The 17,790-nt window shown below is 48.6% G+C and overlaps 1 protein-coding gene across 2 annotated transcripts; it reads right to left on the bottom strand.

Annotated features, from left to right (window-relative positions):
* Positions 1-4,079: 4,079 nt before the first annotated feature.
* Positions 4,080-14,652, bottom strand: KCNE1 (potassium voltage-gated channel subfamily E regulatory subunit 1). Of its 2 annotated transcripts, none has more exons than XM_079154944.1 (2): positions 14,415-14,652; positions 4,080-5,151 (listed from the first exon to the last, which is right to left on the bottom strand). In XM_079154944.1, exon 2 carries the CDS (start codon positions 5,099-5,101, stop codon positions 4,712-4,714), a length of 390 nt encoding a protein of 129 aa, XP_079011070.1. In that variant the 5' UTR covers positions 5,102-5,151; positions 14,415-14,652; the 3' UTR covers positions 4,080-4,711. The 2 variants fall into 2 exon arrangements, with proteins under 2 accessions (XP_079011070.1, XP_079011071.1); XM_079154945.1 differs by lacking the exon at positions 14,415-14,652 and adding an exon at positions 13,831-13,930.
* Positions 14,653-17,790: the final 3,138 nt, after the last annotated feature.

Raw genomic sequence — 17,790 nt, 5'->3', positions numbered from 1 at the left:
TGACCACCAGGGGGCAGCCGCACCCAGAAGTCCTCCCACCCACAGGTTCAGGGACAGATGAAATCCCGCATTTTTGGAATTATCTGATATATTCAGTTACTGCTTTACTGACCTCAGATCTACACACTGACCAATGCATTGAGGGCCCAATTTCTCTAAATCTGTGTCTGTTTCGTATTATTTGTGCTTTATATATCCAGTGACTGCATGCTTAAGGAATTTTCCAGTCTTACCTATCTATTTGGCTGGTGTACTTCTCTCGGTTCTCAAGCCCTCCTAGACTTTGCTTATCTCCCTCAGCCTGATTTGGCATTTATGTCTTACATGTGCCCAAAGAGAAGCCGCCCGCTGAAGTCGATTTAAGATAGCATTCACATGGCCTTGCCTAGAGATTCAAAGATTATAGAATCCAAAACAGTTCTCTTGGCCTGATTTCTAACTGCTGAAGTAGCTCATGTCGCATTATGAGCGTCCCGAGGGGACCTAAGTTCAAAGGTAAGTTCAGAGGCAGCATTTCAAATCACATTCTTACTGTTTGCAACTGGCTTCTTTGTGGCTCCATCTGCTCATTTTGTCTTTTAATGAGTTGGTTCACATGCTGGATTACTTGATCTCTAGACAGACATCTGGAGATGCGTGTAGATGATTTTTGGATCATTTTTGAGAATAAATAGTCTGATATCTCATTTAAAAATTATCAGCTTGAATAAAATTGGCAAACTCAGTCTCTGTTCTCTCCGTAATGGTCACTAAATCTTTGCTCCTGTGACCAAGAGCAATTTCCTTTCCTAGCACTATCCGGTTGCTCCTTCCCGCACCTAGGAGTCCTTGGCCTGATGAGGTGTCGGGGAGGGTAAGGGCTGGAATTAAGGACACAGAGAGCCTGCTAATTTTCTGCTTTAAGCAACCAGTGACCTTGGGTGTGTCCTTGAACCTTGCCCAGCCTCCCTTTCCCCCACCAGTGTTTTGTTAACCTTCAGGAGCTCTTCAAAGGCAGCCGTCCAGGGGATGGCACACCACATATCTACTCTGGAGAAGTTTAAAGCCATTCAGGCGGTCAGGCCGGGGTGACCCAGGAGAGGAGTGGGGAATGGTGTTCTTCCTGATGGCCAGTTCATACCAGCCCATGGCAGTCCTGGCTCCTGTGGGGAGGTCAGAAACGAATTCATCTGCATATAGGGTGGACCCACCTTTACAGCGCAGATTCCCAATGAGGAGTCTCTACAGGAGTGAAATCAGAGGTGTAATATCCTCACCTGTGGTGACAGAGAGGGACCTGATATCTGAATGGGAGAGTCACATGGTGACAACCTGATATGAAATTTCATCAGAGGACCAGGACCTGTGGGTCTCCTGGCCAAGGACCATGCTTGGGGAAGTACCTACTCCTACTATCATGGCTGGGCAGTGTCCCTCCTCTGGCTCTGCTCTTGCTTTCTGTATTTGTCTGTTTTCTGTACCTGTAACAAAATACCTGAAGTTGGGTAACATAAAAGACTTAGTTAACTCCGTTTGGAGGCTGAAAGCCCCAGGATAAGGTGGCCTCTTCTGCGTGACTTCTGGTGGAGGACCCCTTGGCTGTGTCACACCGTGGGTGGCATCCTGGCAGGAGTGCACCCTAGCAGATCGCCCCGCCAATCTTGCTCCTTTATAACAGGCCCTCTTGTGGGAACTAACTAGGTCCCCTGAGAGCTTCATTAATCCTTCTGAGGGCAGTGTCCCCAGTGACCTAACCAGCTGTCTTCTGGGTCCCACCCCTTAGTTTCCATTCCTTCCCCATCACCACACCGAGGACACGGCCTCCAATGCTCTAACACTTGAAGGACACATCGCGTCCAAACCATAGCCCTTTTTACCTGGTGTGCCCCGGGGCTGGCTGGGCACGACTCTTTCTCTTTAAAACACAGCAGTCTTTGGGTAGAATTCAGCTTAAAGTCGTAGTTTGTTTGGCTCACCTTTTGAAAATTAAATGAGTTGCAATAGGTAAAAATGGGATTGCACAGCCTCCCTTCTGATATCCAGAGGTCCAACAAGACTCGCGGCATGACCCCCCTAGCGGGGAGGACTGGAAGTTCCCTTTACAAAGAAGGGGTGCTCTCCAATTGGCCACCACCCCCTTCTGGGGCTTCTCTCCTGTGCCTTCTGTCTGCCAGCGGTTGGGGTTGGGAGGATGATTCTCTGACCGTGTGCTGATGGCAGAGTTATCTGCGCACAGGTGACGTCAAGTCCCAGGGCTGCTTTCTCAGAGACCCCCGGGAACTGTTGCCGTCTTCTAAAAGCATCAGACTGATATTAAGAGAACACACAGAAGATCAAGATAAAAGACTTTAATTTCTTTTTCAAAATCTTATTAGAGCAAACAAGCATGGTCATCCTATCCAATGGACACATGGAATATTACTTGCAAAATAGTCGTGGAGATTTTATTGGTAAATTGCTGAGAACAGCACCTGGCACGTAGCAAACACTTGATGTATATGAAATCAAAATTTAAAAGGTAAGGAATGTGGCTCAACTGGTCACCCCCCTCACCTTTCCCCCTGTCCCTTTAAGCCCGGGGGGAGAGGAGGGAGGCAGAGATGAGAGGTGTGTGGTCGGGGAGTGGGCGTGATGCCTGGACCTTAAGGGAGGGAGGGCTAATGCCCCCAGACCTCCCCCGTCTTAAAAGGCACGGGATCCCAGGGGGAAGTGAACTGGTGACGGGGAGGGGAGCGGTGCGTCTTGCTATCAGGGTCACACTGCCAGTCACAAGTCCTCTGGGTCCCTCTCCAAACTCCTTCCCTTCAGTGTGGGCAACACGCAGCCGTCTGAACCAGGGTCTGGCTCACACAGGGGCCGTGAGATGCCAGCAGTCGAAGCCAGGCTCCAGTGGCCCGGAGCCCCACCTGTGGGGACAGCAGGCAGTGTCACACCTGTGTGCACCTGGGGTGCGGGAGGATCCTGGTTTCCCTGGATTCTGAAAGGCCTCTGGGACCCACAGAATCACGCACCTCCAGGACAGTAGTAACTCAGGCTGACACATGCCAGGGTGCCTCACAGAGGAGACCTGTTCACTACGTGCAATGAGGACTGGAACCGGGGGAGCCAGAGCTGTCTGAGGATGTCCTCGATGCCTGTGTGTCGCTCCTCATTTATGTTACATCCGGGGCTTTAAAAATCATACTTTACTTAAATCTTCCATAATCTCCAGGACTGTCCAGGCAGGGGGGATTTCAGGATGTTCCAGGGCAGAGGGTCCCATGCTGCGGGTGGCAACTGGAGAAGGTTGACACCCAGGAGAGCTGCTTTCCTGGCACTAGAGGAGGTCAGTGCCAGCTCCTCCAGGTACACCCCCCTGCCCACCTCTTGTCTGCAGGGAGGGGTGTGGGGGCAGCTCTGTCCCTGGGGAGGGGCGGGAGGCACTGCATGAGTTGCCCAGGGCTGCAGTCACCAAGTGCCCCAAGCTGGGGGCTTGGACCACAAGACGGAGTCTGCCTCAGGCTCCAGAAGTCTGCAGGTGCAGGGCGGGCGGGGCCTTGCTTCCACGGAAGCCTGGAGGGAGGGGTCTTCCTTGCCCCTCCCCAGCTTTTGTCAGGGCCATCAATCCTTGGGGGTCCTTGGCTTTCAGCTGCAGGGGTCCACTCTGTCACTGTCACCCCATGGCACTCTCCCTGCATCTGTCCGAATTTCCCTCTTCTTAAAAATACCAGTCCTATTGGATTAGGGCCCCTCCAGTGACCTCATCTTCCCAAAGGTCACCTTCACAGGTACCAGGGTTAGGACGTCAGCATATCTTTGGGGAGGCCACAAAACAGCCAGTTCATCCCCAATGATCCTGCCACCTCGGCCCCACGTGTGGCAGTGCCCATGCCCACTCCTCCCTGGGGGCTCCTCGGGGTGGGGACACCTCTCCATCCATCTGATGTAACTGAGCACCCTTCCCGTGGTGTATATTCTGAAAGGGGCTTTTGTCCTCCTCTATATCGGTCCTACAGGAAGAGGGTCCTCCTAGACTGAGACGTGTGGGGGGGAAAGGTGTGTCTGTGCCTCTGAGGATGTATGCCGTCTGTTTGGGGGAGGGCCACTTGAAGGGCAGGTGGATGTTAGTAGGGAGAGAGGTGGTGGGAGGGCGGGAGGAGGACAGAGCACAGCAGCGACAGGAGCAGATGGAAGCAGAGTAGTGGGGCATTAGGAGGAACATTGACTCTGCAGCTTCAACAGGGATCAACGCCACGCTGGCTTGAGGAGGAGCGAAGTTCTGTGCAGCGAACCCTGATTTGGTGGGTGGTGCAGGAGGCTGGGGAACTCCTGCTTCATGGCCGGGCCAAGGCCCCAGACCCTTACTCTGCCCTCTGACAGCTGCTCATCACCTGTCCAAGTCCCAGTCACTGAGAAGGGGGACAAGGACGGTGGAGGGCCTGTCTTTCTTCCCAAGGATTACTCGGAAACTGCATGCCTCACCTCCCCTTCCCCTAGCCAGACTGTCGTGTGACCTTGCTGGCAGTGGGGGGCGTGTGGGAAAGTCCGCAGTGTCAGGGATTGCGCAGGATTTGACAAGCCAGCAGGGATGCTGGGGAATAAAGGATGGTCTATTTCGATTTTAGAAAGAGTCGTTAATCCACCCTGCACCTCTAAAAGAGCGAAAGATATCCAATGGCACCCAGACAAGAAAGAATATGAGGAAACGCAGGTTGTCGTGGGGGCAAGTCCTGCTGTAACTGGGCTGTGGGGCTCACGCAGAAGGCCGCGCCCCAGGCAGGTGTGTGCTGGGCTGTTCCACGGCCTGCTGGTTCTCAATGACGTGACATGCCCTGCAGCTCTCCAGAACGCGGGCCTGGAACAAGGCCTTGCCCTTCTCCTGCCACACGTCCGACTCGATGTACACGTTGAAGGGGTCGTGTGAGTGCTCCAGTTTCTTGGAGCGGATGTAGCTCAGCATGATGCCCAGGGTGAAGAAGCCGAAGAAGCCCAGCACCATGAGGATGTAGAGCGCCGCCAGCTGGCTGTCGTCCCGGACGGGAGACCTGCGGACCAGGCTGGACACGTTGGTGCCCTGTTGAACTAGCTCCCGCCACAGCGTGGTCAGATAGGGTATCACCGCCGTGGAGTTCGACAGGATCATCTGGGCTTCCAGGTCGCACTGCTGGACAGAGAACTTCCCAGGCAAACTTCCTACAAGAAAGAGGCAACCTGACGTCAAAGATACGTTGGTCACACCCACGTACATGCGCCCCTGGACGGGCACATGATTCTCTAAAATCCCCATGAGAGAGGGGAGATACTCCTCAGTCCATGGCATGTGCCCCCTTGTGCACAATGCCTTCTGTTGATGGATCAGTTAATAAATCAATTCCCTCTGTTTCCACTCATCATCCCCCACACAGGTGAACACTGGAAAGGGGTTCCATTAGGACATATTGTTGCAGATCACTGTATCCTTATGTGTGTGCATTTTAGTTGCATAAATAGTGTTGGGTTCCATATCTCACTGGGTATCTCTCCTGAAAAAAGGACTTCTGTGTTTTCTTTTTAATATGTTTTAGTTTTAGAGGAACACAATACCTTTATTTTATTTTTTATTTTTATGTGGTGCTTAGAATCGAACCCAGGGCCTCGCTCCACCACTGAGCCACAATCTCAGCCCAACCCCTGTGTTGCATAGCACCCTCACGCTGCTGTGTGTGTCTGTTCCCTTAAATTCAGCTGTTGCACAGGCCCTGTGAATACGCACTGCTTTGCTCTGCCCCATCCCCCAGAGATGGACCACTAACCCCATTAAAAAAAAAAAAAAAAATCCTCACCCTTGTCCTCCTCTGGGCCTGAAAAAAAAAATGACGTTTTATGCAATTAGTTCTCAGAGGCTTGAATGACTTGTCAGACTGAGGTGCTGTCATGGCGCCCTGGGAAGCAGTGAGCAATGGGTGGCTGCTGTGGACTGAAGTGGCCCGCCGAGTTCCTCCTTTGGAAACCTGCTCCCCGCTGCTACAGTGTTGAGAGGTAGGATGTTTGGGAGGTGAGTGACATGGGGGTAGAGTCCAGAACTCATTCGTGGATCGAGGGTCCCTCTCTGGCAGGCTCGCTCTGTCTGGCCACAGGATGCCTCCGCCATCTTATGGTGCAACACAAGGCCCTCACCACATGCTGAGCTCACGCTGGCACCAGAACCTTCCCAGCCTCCAGAATCATGAGCTAAATAAAACTCTATTCTTTAGACATTACTCAGTATGTAGTTCTAGCAAAAGGAAACAGACCAGAGTGGTCTTCTGTACCATGGGCGTCTCTCTAGGGGCAGCCTCGTTCCTTTGAATGGAAACCCTACCCCATACCATGGCAGCATTTGGAGTAGCAGCCGGAGTCCACTGAAGCTCCCCTCTAAGAGGCCAGTGGAGCAGCCTGTGCTGTCTGCCCTTCTCTGCCCACTCTCCTCCACTGGATGGCTGGGCATGGCCATGTAGAATGTGACTTTAATCTTGATGTCACTCTCCATGAAAACCCGTAACAGATCAAGTAGCTGTGAGATTGTCAGAAATTTCACATGCTCTTAAGAACTCCGTCTAGGAGAACTTGTGATCACTGTAAGCTAGAACAGTTTTTATTCATTTTGGGGGAGGGGATTCTGGGCAGATGCCATCCTCTACTTCCACCCTGTACTGGGAAACAAAGGCCCTCGGGCCAAGTCAGAAAAGCAGCTCAAAGCAGCTGTGTAGGACATCCTTTCCGGCACCCTGAGTGACTGTTGCAACCAGAGGTGACGGAAAGTTTGGAACACAGTTTCTGGCTAGAATTGCTAAGGAGAGAGAAGGTCCAACAGACAACTGGGCAGCTCAGCCTTTCCCAGCTAGGACCGTGACGCTGCACATCAATACGCCCAGGACAACTGTCAGCCTCAGAAGCCCGGCTCTTCTCCAGAGTAGACCCAGAGCTGTGCTTTCATAGAATTGGCTTAATTTACAGTGTGCACTGAAGCAGCACCAGATGAAGACATTTCGGACCTTTGCAAGGCCCCTCTTCCTCTACCCATCCCTGAACTGTGGATGCACTGTTGCTTCTCTTCTCTTCTCACCTAACTCTCTCCCTGGAGGGTCACACCCTCTTCTTCATGGTTAACTCACCTGACCGTGACCATGGTCTCCCTTCTAGGTAAGAGTCACATCCCCAATGATCCACCTGGGAGACTTCCCTGTGGCTGGCCCCAGACTGCTCAAACCCCACACCCCCACCCTGCCTCAGTGAGCTGAATGGTAATGTCATTGATCCCCAAATGTGAGTCACCCTCAAGGCAAATCTCATCATGCCAGTGCCCAGGTTGAAGGCCCTCCTGGGCTGTCCACCTTCAAGTGAAATGCCCCCTCATTAGTGTGGCTAGACACCTTAAATTCCAGGGTCCCTACCTTGCTCTCCAGCGCCACCATTGATAAGGCGCCCGGACCCTACACTCCTGACCCCTGGTGCCTCCCTGGACTGGACCCTGCGCACGTCCAAACGGTGCCCATCATGCTTTCCAATTCAGCTCTCCTTCCTGAAGCCTCCTCTGATGTCGGCTCCTTGCTGACAGGCTTTGTAGGCCCCTGCCAGATACTTAGCTTGATACCTGCACATAGCAACACAAGAGCTGACCAGGAACATCTGCTGAGTAGATGCCACTGGAACCTAACACCTTTTCCTGAGTGGGGCCCGATTCTTGAAAACCCGCTTACTCTAATAGACACCAATAAGCCGGCTTCAGAGCATTAGCTAACTCCCTTTTCAAGAACAGAAATGATCTCCCACCTTGAGAGAATGTACAGTGCAGCAGAAAGAGTTCAGACTTTGGGATGGCATCTCTATCCCCAGGTTTGGATCCTGGCCCTGCTACCTCCCAGTCACAGGACCCTGGACAGGTTCCTCCGTCCTCCTCAGGTGCGTCTTTCCCCCTTAGTAAAAGAGGAGGAAACCTCACAGATATCTGTAGGTACTGGATCATTGATATGGAGTGATGACCCTGTACTGGGCACAGAAAGTGACACTTTGTGGTCCCCAGTATGAGATTATTTGTTTTTCCATCTCATTAAGAAATGGTGGCCTACAGATTTGGGCCTTTGGTGTTTGATGCTAGGCTTCCCCAGCGCTGACCACTGTTGCTCTCTTCCTTACTTGTGGAGAGACTGGTCTTGAATGAGAAGTGACCACGACTTGTGGATTCCTGACTGCTAGGCTTCTGAGTTTGTGCACAGGGGCTATTAGGGGTAGTACAGCTGTGTGGGCTCAGGAGAGACCCAGAGCCCAATTCTTACACAAAGTTGACTTTGTCTCTCATTTGATAATAGATCCAAATCCAGTGCTCAACAATTTCTTCTTAAATGACTTGGAGTCACTGCATAGAACCCTACTCCAGAAAAGAGCAGGCCTTGAACTGATGATATAATGCTATTTCCAAAAAAACCCACAGTGACCACAACTGGCAAATAATTCTGCTACCAATTACTATTAGGGGCTTCTTATAGCTTAACGACCATGTGGAGTAGTCTGTGGCAGGCAACGCTAGGAGTCCAAATGTTCATTGGTTTAGAACCAATAACTCCACACAGCAAATTAACTTAAGAGTAACTTCTGTATTTAATGCATACTGATGGGTTTACTGAGAAGACCTGTTACTTAAAACCAAATGGAATTTTCTATGATCCAAGGAAGCAACCAGAAACATCTGCTTTGGAAACCTCCCAGACCTCAGCCTTATTCTAAGGTAGCAGGTAAAGCTTGGGTATGCTTTAGAAGTTTGAGTTAAAAGGCAGATTGCTGGGCTCCTCCAAGTCCAGAGTGTCAGTAGGTCCCTCGCAGAACCTGAGAATCTGCATTTCAAACTTGTTCACAAGCGGTGGGGATGTTGCTGGTCAGGAGACCATGCTTGGTATTCTACTGGAATCTCCTGGGGAGTTCTTTAAAAAGAGTGCTGCCTCTTTTTCTGGAGGTGGATCCCACCTCCAGAGATTTGAATGTAGTCCATCTGGGTTCCTGCCTGGCAGTGGGACTTTTTAATTTATTCTGCTATGGTTTGAACGTGTCTCTCGAAGTTCATGAGTTGGACAATTAATTCCTAAGGTAACAGTGTTAGAGGTGGGATCTTTAAGAAGTGATCAATTCAAATGGATTCATGCCATTATCTTGGGAGCAGTTTTCTAATAAAAGAATGAGTTTAGGACCCTCTCTCTCCCCATGACTCCTCCTGTCTTTCTCATGCCCCACTTCCCTTCTGCCTCCCACCAGGGTGACAGAAAAAAGGTTCTTTGCCAAATATGAATCCCTTGACCTTGGACTTCCAACTTTCCAAACTGTAAGAAACAAACCTCTATTCTTTATACTCTATTCTTTATATTCTTTATACTCAGTCTCAGGTATTCTTGTTACAACACACAAAACAGACCAACGTCCCTCCATTTGCAACCAAGTTGGGGACCTCCAGGCTGTGGTGTGACACCTGAGAAAATTGACCAATCAGTCCTTTGTGTAGCTGGAAGAATTTTCTAAGAATATAAAACATGATTTTACAGCCTAATTTTTGAATCTCATTTGTTTTCCAGATCTTTCTTATTCTTGCAAACCTTTGATGTCTGAAGTTTCCTGAGAGAAATTCTGGCCTTCACTGTATCGCTACCTGTCTCCACCCTAATGCACACCAGCACCTTAAATTATTATTAACCTGTCAGAGGTTTTTGCCAGACCAGAAACTAACTGCTTTTCAGATAACAACTCTGCAATTAAAAAAAATAAACTGTTTTCTTTTTTATGCATTTATCACATTGCTTTCGCTACCCCCTCTGTACCCCCAAATGCCCTCTGTACCCCCAAAGCCTGCGGCTGGGTCACTGAGATATTTTGTATAATGCATCTTCAAATGAGCTGGGCAATATTATCTTAACAGTCAGCATGGTGTAAATGACACAGAGGCCAATCTGCATGCCATTAGGGAGCTTATGTCTGATTCTCTAAGTTTATTCTCATTATGTCAAAGCTGTGACCCCAACATCAGACTGTGGCACTCAGATTAATTTGGAGAGTGACTAATCCAACCATCTTACAAGACAGGGCTCCATAGAGGGGAGAGGGCTTGCTCGGTCATCTCTCCTGTCAAAAATGTGAAATTTAAGATTTTAGGTCTCAATTCACATTTTATTTGTATAGAAAAAGGAGTCCCTAAACCCTTGTACAAAAGGGACAGATTAGTTGGGCTCAAAGTAACTAAGAAATCAGTGACTCTGTCAGGTAAAACTTGATCTCACAAATGAAGATTGCCTTCCTACCTAAATATGCCACTTGAACTTGTCCCCCATGCCCATGCCTCCTCCACACCCCAGCCCTAAACCCTAGAGAGAACCACGGCTTGAATAACTTGCACAGTGAGTAAGAGGCTGTGGAGGCAGTAGCAACAGGAACCAGGGATGTCCAGCTCCGTGCAAATCCAGTTTGATGCTCAGCCTGTGCTGAACATTCTGAAACTGGGTCTTGTTGGTCCAGAAAGAGGGGCATTTCTACAGGCTTCTGCATCTGCCTAGATCTGAGGCATGGACACAGCTCCAATCAAGTTAGTGCACTTTTGTTGTTATTGTTCTTTTCCTTAAAACTATGGACCCAGAGCTGTTGGCCTGCTGGAGATCAGTCGGGACACAGGGTTCTGGGCAGTTACACTGAACTAGCTAGCTGCAATGGAGCCCAAGTGGGCACTCAGGGCTGAAGGGGGCAGGGGGCGTTGCCTTGCTGTTTCCAGCATACATCACCTACATGCACTCATTTCTCCCACACGCTCTGTCTCAGTCACCTATCAGTACTGATAACAGCCTAGAAGCTTCCAGAACAGAACTGGCAACTGTCCTCCTTTTTATAGCATGTACTGCCTGGGCGGGGCTTTCATGGCTGACTCCAAGCTTTCTTCCAGGAGGGCTAAATTCTGTGGGCAGGCAGGGGAGACCTGGCTGTCAGAGTCAGAGGGAACCCAGGGATCCAGTTTCCTGCCCTGCTCAGCCCTGGATGGAGCGCACAGTCCTCCCTAAGTGCCTCCTTATCTGGGTGGAATAGGAGCAGCATTCCTGTGGTTGAGAATGGCATTTCTGAAGCATTTCCTCGAAAGAGCAGTCCTTAAGCAGGACTCAAGAGACCCAGTTTGAAATCATTTGGCCTTGGATGGAGGAAAAAGAATGAGGGTAAAAAGCAATTATGGATAAGCCTAATTTGTGTGAATATGATCTTATCTGAGTCAAGAATCTGGAGTCCATTTTCCTTGGAAGTAGCTGTTCATTGTTTTTGTGTTTATCACAACCTATGTTTGAATTCTGGAAACATACTGTATTTCTCTTCTAGCAGGAAAGAAGATAACCAGGGCCACCAAGTCTTCTAGATAGTGACTACTGTCTTTGTCTTCCATCTTCCTTCCCTTCTCCCTGGAGTCGGAGGGTCTCTAAGGCGGCCAGGGTCTCTCGAAGAATTAGGAGTGAACCGTTCAGAGGCACAGAACCAGAGTGTCCTTATAGATTGGAAAGGTGTTTTCTGCCACCATCTGGCTGGACGTGGTCTGTGGGCCTTGAGTCTATTCCTATTACCAGGTGCCCCCCAGACTTCTTCCTGGGTGATAGACAGGGAGCTTGGGGTGTAAGGAATGGAAATACAAGAAACACCCAGGAAGTTCAGGCAGGGCACCAGTGAGAGGGACCCAGTCAGCCTCCACATGGGAAGAGAGTAAAAAGTACAGATAGAGAATGGATGATAGCTAAAATCACTTATAAAGAGGACAGACAGAAATCTCATCTTCAGATAAAGTAATAATCTAAGGAGCCCCACATTCCTCCTTTGAAAACTGGGGATAATGACATCCACCCTGATTACATATGGCGGACCTTGTGCAGCATAAAAAAATTCCACCATGTTCTTACATCTTTCTTTGGCCCACCACATCTGCTTGTTAGAATTCTGCTTGTCCTTTGAAAGCCTCTCCTGAGCCAAACTATGTATGAACCCAGTTAGACTTCCCTCCCCGCTTTGACCCCTCAGAGAGCCTGGTCTCTATTTTTCCCACTACACTGATCACATTCTAACTTGTAATGGAATAATTTATAGATGTGCTTGGGCATTTCCTTCAGGGCGCTTGAAGATCAGACTACCTTGTTCACCTATGCCTCCCACTCCAGCACCCAGAATATTTCAATAAGGGTTTGCTGAGTTAAATGGGAACACAAGTACTAGATTCAATACCACTACAGTGGGAATGAGGGGGTGAATTACTGGTAAAGTACACTACCCTCTGGAAATAGACTGTAGGATAATCACAGGAAAACTCACAATGCAGTATGCTTTGCGTGTGAAAAATTTGTTTCTTTATATTATTATTTTGCATATTAAAATTCATATCATGTACATAGTCACATATGTATCTGCGATTCACCTTATTCCTAAAAATGACTGAGGCAGTCAGAATTGGTAACAATATAATTTTCAACGCCGCCCCCCCAGTTACTTGTACCCTATTTTCCTATTCTTTTTTTCCATAGTATTTATCACCTGCTGTATTGATACAGGTTTCTTAATGTTTATGTCCACTGTTTGATGTTTGTCTTTCCCATCCAAATACAAGCTTTTTTTTGAAAGATATGAAAGAACCTTAATGTCTCAGCCTTATCTTCTCAAGTCTTCATTGAAAATAAAAGCTTTTGAGGACAAGGATCTTTGCAGGCCTTGTTCCTTGTTTTCTCCCCAGTGACTAGAGAGAGTCTGGCATATGGTGGGGCGCAATAACCATTCATCAAATGCAGGCATGCCTGAATGCTTAAAGTGTTCCTTTCAACTCCCACGAGGACCCTGAAGGAACTGTCTCATCCTCAGAAACTTAAAGCGACATCAGTGAGTCCCTCTGAGGTCTTCAAAGTGCACCTTATTTTCAGAAGGATTCCCTTTCTGAGCACCTGTCATAGGCAAGTCATGACTCTGATCTCAAGACTGTCTTCTGGGGAAGCACAAAGGCCTTTCTCAGGCAGACCTCAGCTCAGCTGAGGGACAGACAGCACCAAACACAGCAGAGAAGGCAGAAAGAAGGCTTTGACCCTGAGTCACAGCTGCTGAGGAACTTACTCATCTCACCACCACGTGTGAACTCTGCAAAGTTCCCCCATCACCCTGACCATAAATGACAGCTACAGCTAACTACAGGGTCTTCCTCAATGGAGCCGGGAGCTCTTAATCTAAATGTGGACTCAAGTGAGCTATCAACTCACAAGCAGCAATCTGAAAAACCTGGAGGGCATGGATCCGGCAGCTTTCTTCTAAAAGTTCTCAGTTCTCCCCAGACAACAGTCAAGGTCAGTAGATATCAGTACTCTTCTCTAGGTCCCATGCCCTTTCCACCAAGAGAGGCCAAGACCCAAGAACTTTCCCAATTCAATAAGTAAATAAAGTAAATTAAAAAGTTTCTCCCTTTGAGGCCGTTATGTATTCAAGTATTGCTGAGCTGGAGGTCTCTCTTTGAAACAAACTGAGGATTGGGATGGTGGGTGGTTTTAATTTTCTTTTGATGCTTTTAGGTATTTTCCAAATTTTCTACAAGAATGCCTATAACTTCATAATTATGGAAAAATGTTTGTTGCTCTATGGTGGTGAGATGTTTCCCTATGCCTTTGTTTTATAAGTAAGTGAAGACAGGCGGAGAGAGAGACAGGGAGCGAGAGGCTGAACCGTGCATCGAATTTCCCACTGCAGAGTTCAGGGCGCCTCCCGCCTGGGGCACCCTCTGTGCGCCCCGAGACTGAGACACGGTCAGGGAGCCCGCCGGAGTCCCCACTAGGGCATCCGAGCACGGAGCCAAGTGCCTGGAGGCAAGAAACCCTGACTTACCGGGGTCTGAGGCGCCAGAGAGCTGGGCGTGGAGCGGAGTCCGCGCGGGCCGGGTGCCGGGGCCAGGGACTGGCGAGCCCGGAGGCGGCTCCCTGTAGGGCCAGCGCGGCGGGCGGGCGGGGCCTCCGGGAGCCGCAGGACGCCCAGCGCGCTCCGCCCCGCAGACTTCGGGAGTCCCCGGGCGAACCCAGACCGGCCCTGGCACATCCCTGCCTGCTTTCCGCACCCTGCACTCCAGGCCAATGTAGTGGTGCGCTGGGAAGCGCTTTGGATCGCACCGGGTAGGCTTAGGGCTGGCAGAAGGTCTGCAGGATCCAGAGACAGACAGACAGACCGAAAAATCTACCTTACGGTGGGATTTGGGCTTAGCAGGGACGAAGCCGCCACAGCCAAGAAAAATGCTCTCTGGACGACCCCAGCCACACACCACCAGCTGCGCGACTGGAAAAACACCTCTTAAGCGCCTCCAAACAGAATCACTTTAAAGCTTGCTCGGAACCCCACCAGACTCCTTCTAGCTTTATCCCGCACCCCAGTTGTGGCTTCGAACCTATTCCGCAAACATCCGTTGAGCACCTACTTACTGGGTGCCTGGTCCTGAGCTGAGCGCCACAGTCAGTTGCTGGAGGTGCCCAGACTTTGGCACCACACTCCAAAATCCTGGGGCGGTGGGAACAGCCCTTATGTCAGCAAAGGGGCAAACCGCGCTGAAGCGCAGGTGTGCTCCTGGTAATTTCACAGGAGCTGCCCGCCAGTTTGACAGGCCAGAGTGAGAAGGGACAGTCTCCAAGGGACACTCGGTGCCGCGCTGGGGAATAAGGTCCTGGCTCACGGTCTGCAAGCTGGTAGCAGAGGCAGATTTCTGACCTTAGAGCTGGAAGACAGTCTCAGGTCACTGCCTCAAGGTCTTCCTCAGCGAGTCACTTGTCCCCGGACCTCCTCCTGGGCGTTCTCCTGGGGAGGAGGGCAGTCGGGGCTCTCCAATTGGAGGGGTCCTCCTGTATGGCACTCTGGGACACTACCTGCTGCCGACAAGGCAGATCTGGCAGTCTTCCCACGTGGGTGGGAATATAAGCCCGCGAGGCCTCTTGGGAAAGTTCTAAAATGCACATAGCCCTGGACATGTCTTTGTACTCTGGCAAAACTATTTTATGGACAGGATTTTAGAAAAGAAAATTTTAGAACTATAGAAAAGCTTCATGCAAAGATTCTTTGTAGTTTTACTTACAATAACTAGAATCTAAATGTCTAAGGAAAATGGTTAATTACATTATGGTACATATGATAGAATGTTATCCTACATACTGGAATATTATATGTAGTTATTAAAGTAATGTTTACCAATAATTGGTTACAACATGGGAGCTCTTTATATTACAACCTTACATGAAAAATACAAAGGCCTAAACTATACATAGGTGATACTAGACATTGTTTCAAAAGATAGTGAAGAGAAACCCTACCATTTTAACATTGTTCTCTAGTGGTGGGCTCATTCAGGGTTTATTGTATTTATGCTGTGCTATGTTTTCAAAAATTTTTTTTTAATTTTTTATTTTTTGTACTGGGGATTGAACCCAGGAGTGCTGAACCACATCTGCAACCTTTTTTTTTTAATATCTTATTCAGAGACAGAGTCTCCCTGAGTTGCTTAGGACCTCACTAAGTTCTGAGGTTGGCCTTAAACTTGTGCTCCTCCTGCCTCAGCCTCTGGAGCCACTGGGCCAGGCTGTTTTCACTTTTTAACAACTCTATACTTTTATCTTGAGAAAGAGAGAAAAAAATCCATGACCTTTATCTGAAAATTCCCTGGACTCTTTCTCCTCAAGGTCACGTTGCGTGTAGCAGTGTCTTCTTCCCATCTGCCCACAGAGGACTCCACCAGGAAGGAACGTGGAAATGGATTGAAGGCAAATGCTTGTCACGCCAGACTTCTGCATGCAACCCTTTTATTCCCGATCCAAGTAGACGTGCCAGAGCACCCGACCAGCTGCCTCCAGCACCCCTCATGGGGTTTGTGAGGACAGTGCGAGAGGGGTGTGTCCGTGGGGAGAGGCCTGTGTCAGTGGCTCTTATTTTTCTTCCTGGTTCTCTCCATCCCCCGTAGGATGAGTTCCCTGTTTATTATGCTGCTGTTATTTCCTGTTTGTCATGGTGAGGCACGATTACAAATGAGAGTGCATACCCTTGCTGATCTTGGAACGGCTTCCTCTGTCTCTGGTGTTTCTCTTCCTCTTTCTTCTCCCGTTACTCTCTTCCCATGGTACAGGTATGACTGACCTTCACATGAGGCTCTTAACAGAACCACAGCCTGCAAAGTCCCTGAGGTGCCCCGGCTTCTCTCTCCCTCTCTCCTTTCTTCTCTTTCTGTCTTCTTGGTCCCTTTATAAGAGGGGTGGCAAACACAGTTCCCTGCTCCTCTCAGTGGATTTAATTCATCATCCATGACCTCCCACCTCAGAGCATGTGACCCCAAAGCCTAAACCCCAACTCTTCCTCATTCTCTCTTAGGAAAATCTCAAATCTTAACTCATAGCGTGGACATCTTGCTTTTGATCCTAACTCTGCTCTTTGCTACTGAGTAAGATAGCTCAATCTGTCACCAAAAAAAAAGCTGGGTCTTCAGAGTAACCCACCTGCAATACAGGATCATGCAGATGTTCTTGACTGCTCTTGGCTCCAAATGTCCCTGCATTAGTCTGGGGCCAGTTCCTACCCTTTGGCCCTCATCGTTGCTTGTGTTCCGCAGCTTTCTGTTACCTGAGATAATCAACTTATAAAGATAGACACTTCATTTTGTCTGACAGTTTTAGAGGTTTTAGTCTATGCTTGGTTGACCCCAAAGCTTTGGACCTGTGGCAGTATATCGCATTTCCACTTGACCTTTGACCTTGCTCATTTGTCCTTTTGCAAGTGCCTTGGGCTGTCTCAGATACATATGTTCTGTTTATCATTTTAGAGCAGTGGTTATAATGTCTGCAGATTCTTCTTGGGAATCTGGAATTTACCACTCTCCTTCTCCCCCATCCCGAAAGTGTACATGTTCAACATTTCACCCACAATGAAAAAGATTTTAGATCCCTGTCACTCTTAAATGATTTGTAGCTGCCACATGAGGAATTGTTGATTTAGGGTAAGGACTGCCTTTTCCATTAACCCATGAAGTCCCAAGCTTTCAATTCTGTGAACATATTAATTATTTCACAGTTACGCTACATGATCTACTTATTGCTCAATCAGGACCTTCAATTCTATGGGTCTCTACCATGTACTGAGCTCAACTAATGCCACTGAATGTTGCCCAACTGATGGCCATTAAGATGTGCATTAAAATAGTCATTTAATGACCAATGAATACATGCAAAAATGTTCAGCATCTTTAGCCATCAGGGAAATGCAAATCACAACTACACTGAGATTTCATCTCTCTCCAGTTAGAATGGCAATTATCAGGAGTACAAGTAATAATAAATGATGGCAATGAGGCTGTGAAGGGAAACATACACTTATACACTGTTGGTGGCATTGCAAATTAGTACAACCACTATGGAAACCAGTATTGAAGTTCCTCCAGAGACTAGGGATGGATCCACCAAATGACCCAACTGTACAACTCAGTATTTTTCCAAAAGAATTAAAGTGTATACCCATGTTTATAGCAGCACAATTCACAAAAGCCAATTTATGGACTCAGCCTGGGTGTCCATTAACAGATGAATGGATAAAGACAATGTGGCATGCATGCACTATGGAGTTTTATTTGGCCATAAAGAAAAATGAAATGATGTTGTTTGCAGGAAAATGGATGGAATTGGAGAACATTGTGTTGAATGACAGAAGTCAGACTCAGAAGTCAAGGGTTGTATCATATGTGGAAGCTAGAGAGAAAAAAAAAATTAAAGGGACCTCACAAGAATAGAAGGAAAACCAGTAGAATTGAAGAGAGGACTCAGGAGATTG

Source organism: Sciurus vulgaris (genome assembly GCF_902686455.1).
Source record: "Sciurus vulgaris genome assembly, chromosome: 10".
In the NCBI taxonomy this organism is placed as follows: domain Eukaryota; kingdom Metazoa; phylum Chordata; class Mammalia; order Rodentia; family Sciuridae; genus Sciurus; species Sciurus vulgaris.
The sequence above is the reverse complement of the archived record's forward strand: the minus strand, read 5'-3'. Positions and strand labels throughout refer to the sequence as shown.

Excerpts from the sequence above, each read along its gene's own strand:
- KCNE1 (XM_079154944.1), bottom strand. The coding sequence starts at position 5,101 with ATGATCCTGTCGAACTCCACGGCGGTGATACCCTATCTGACCACGCTG.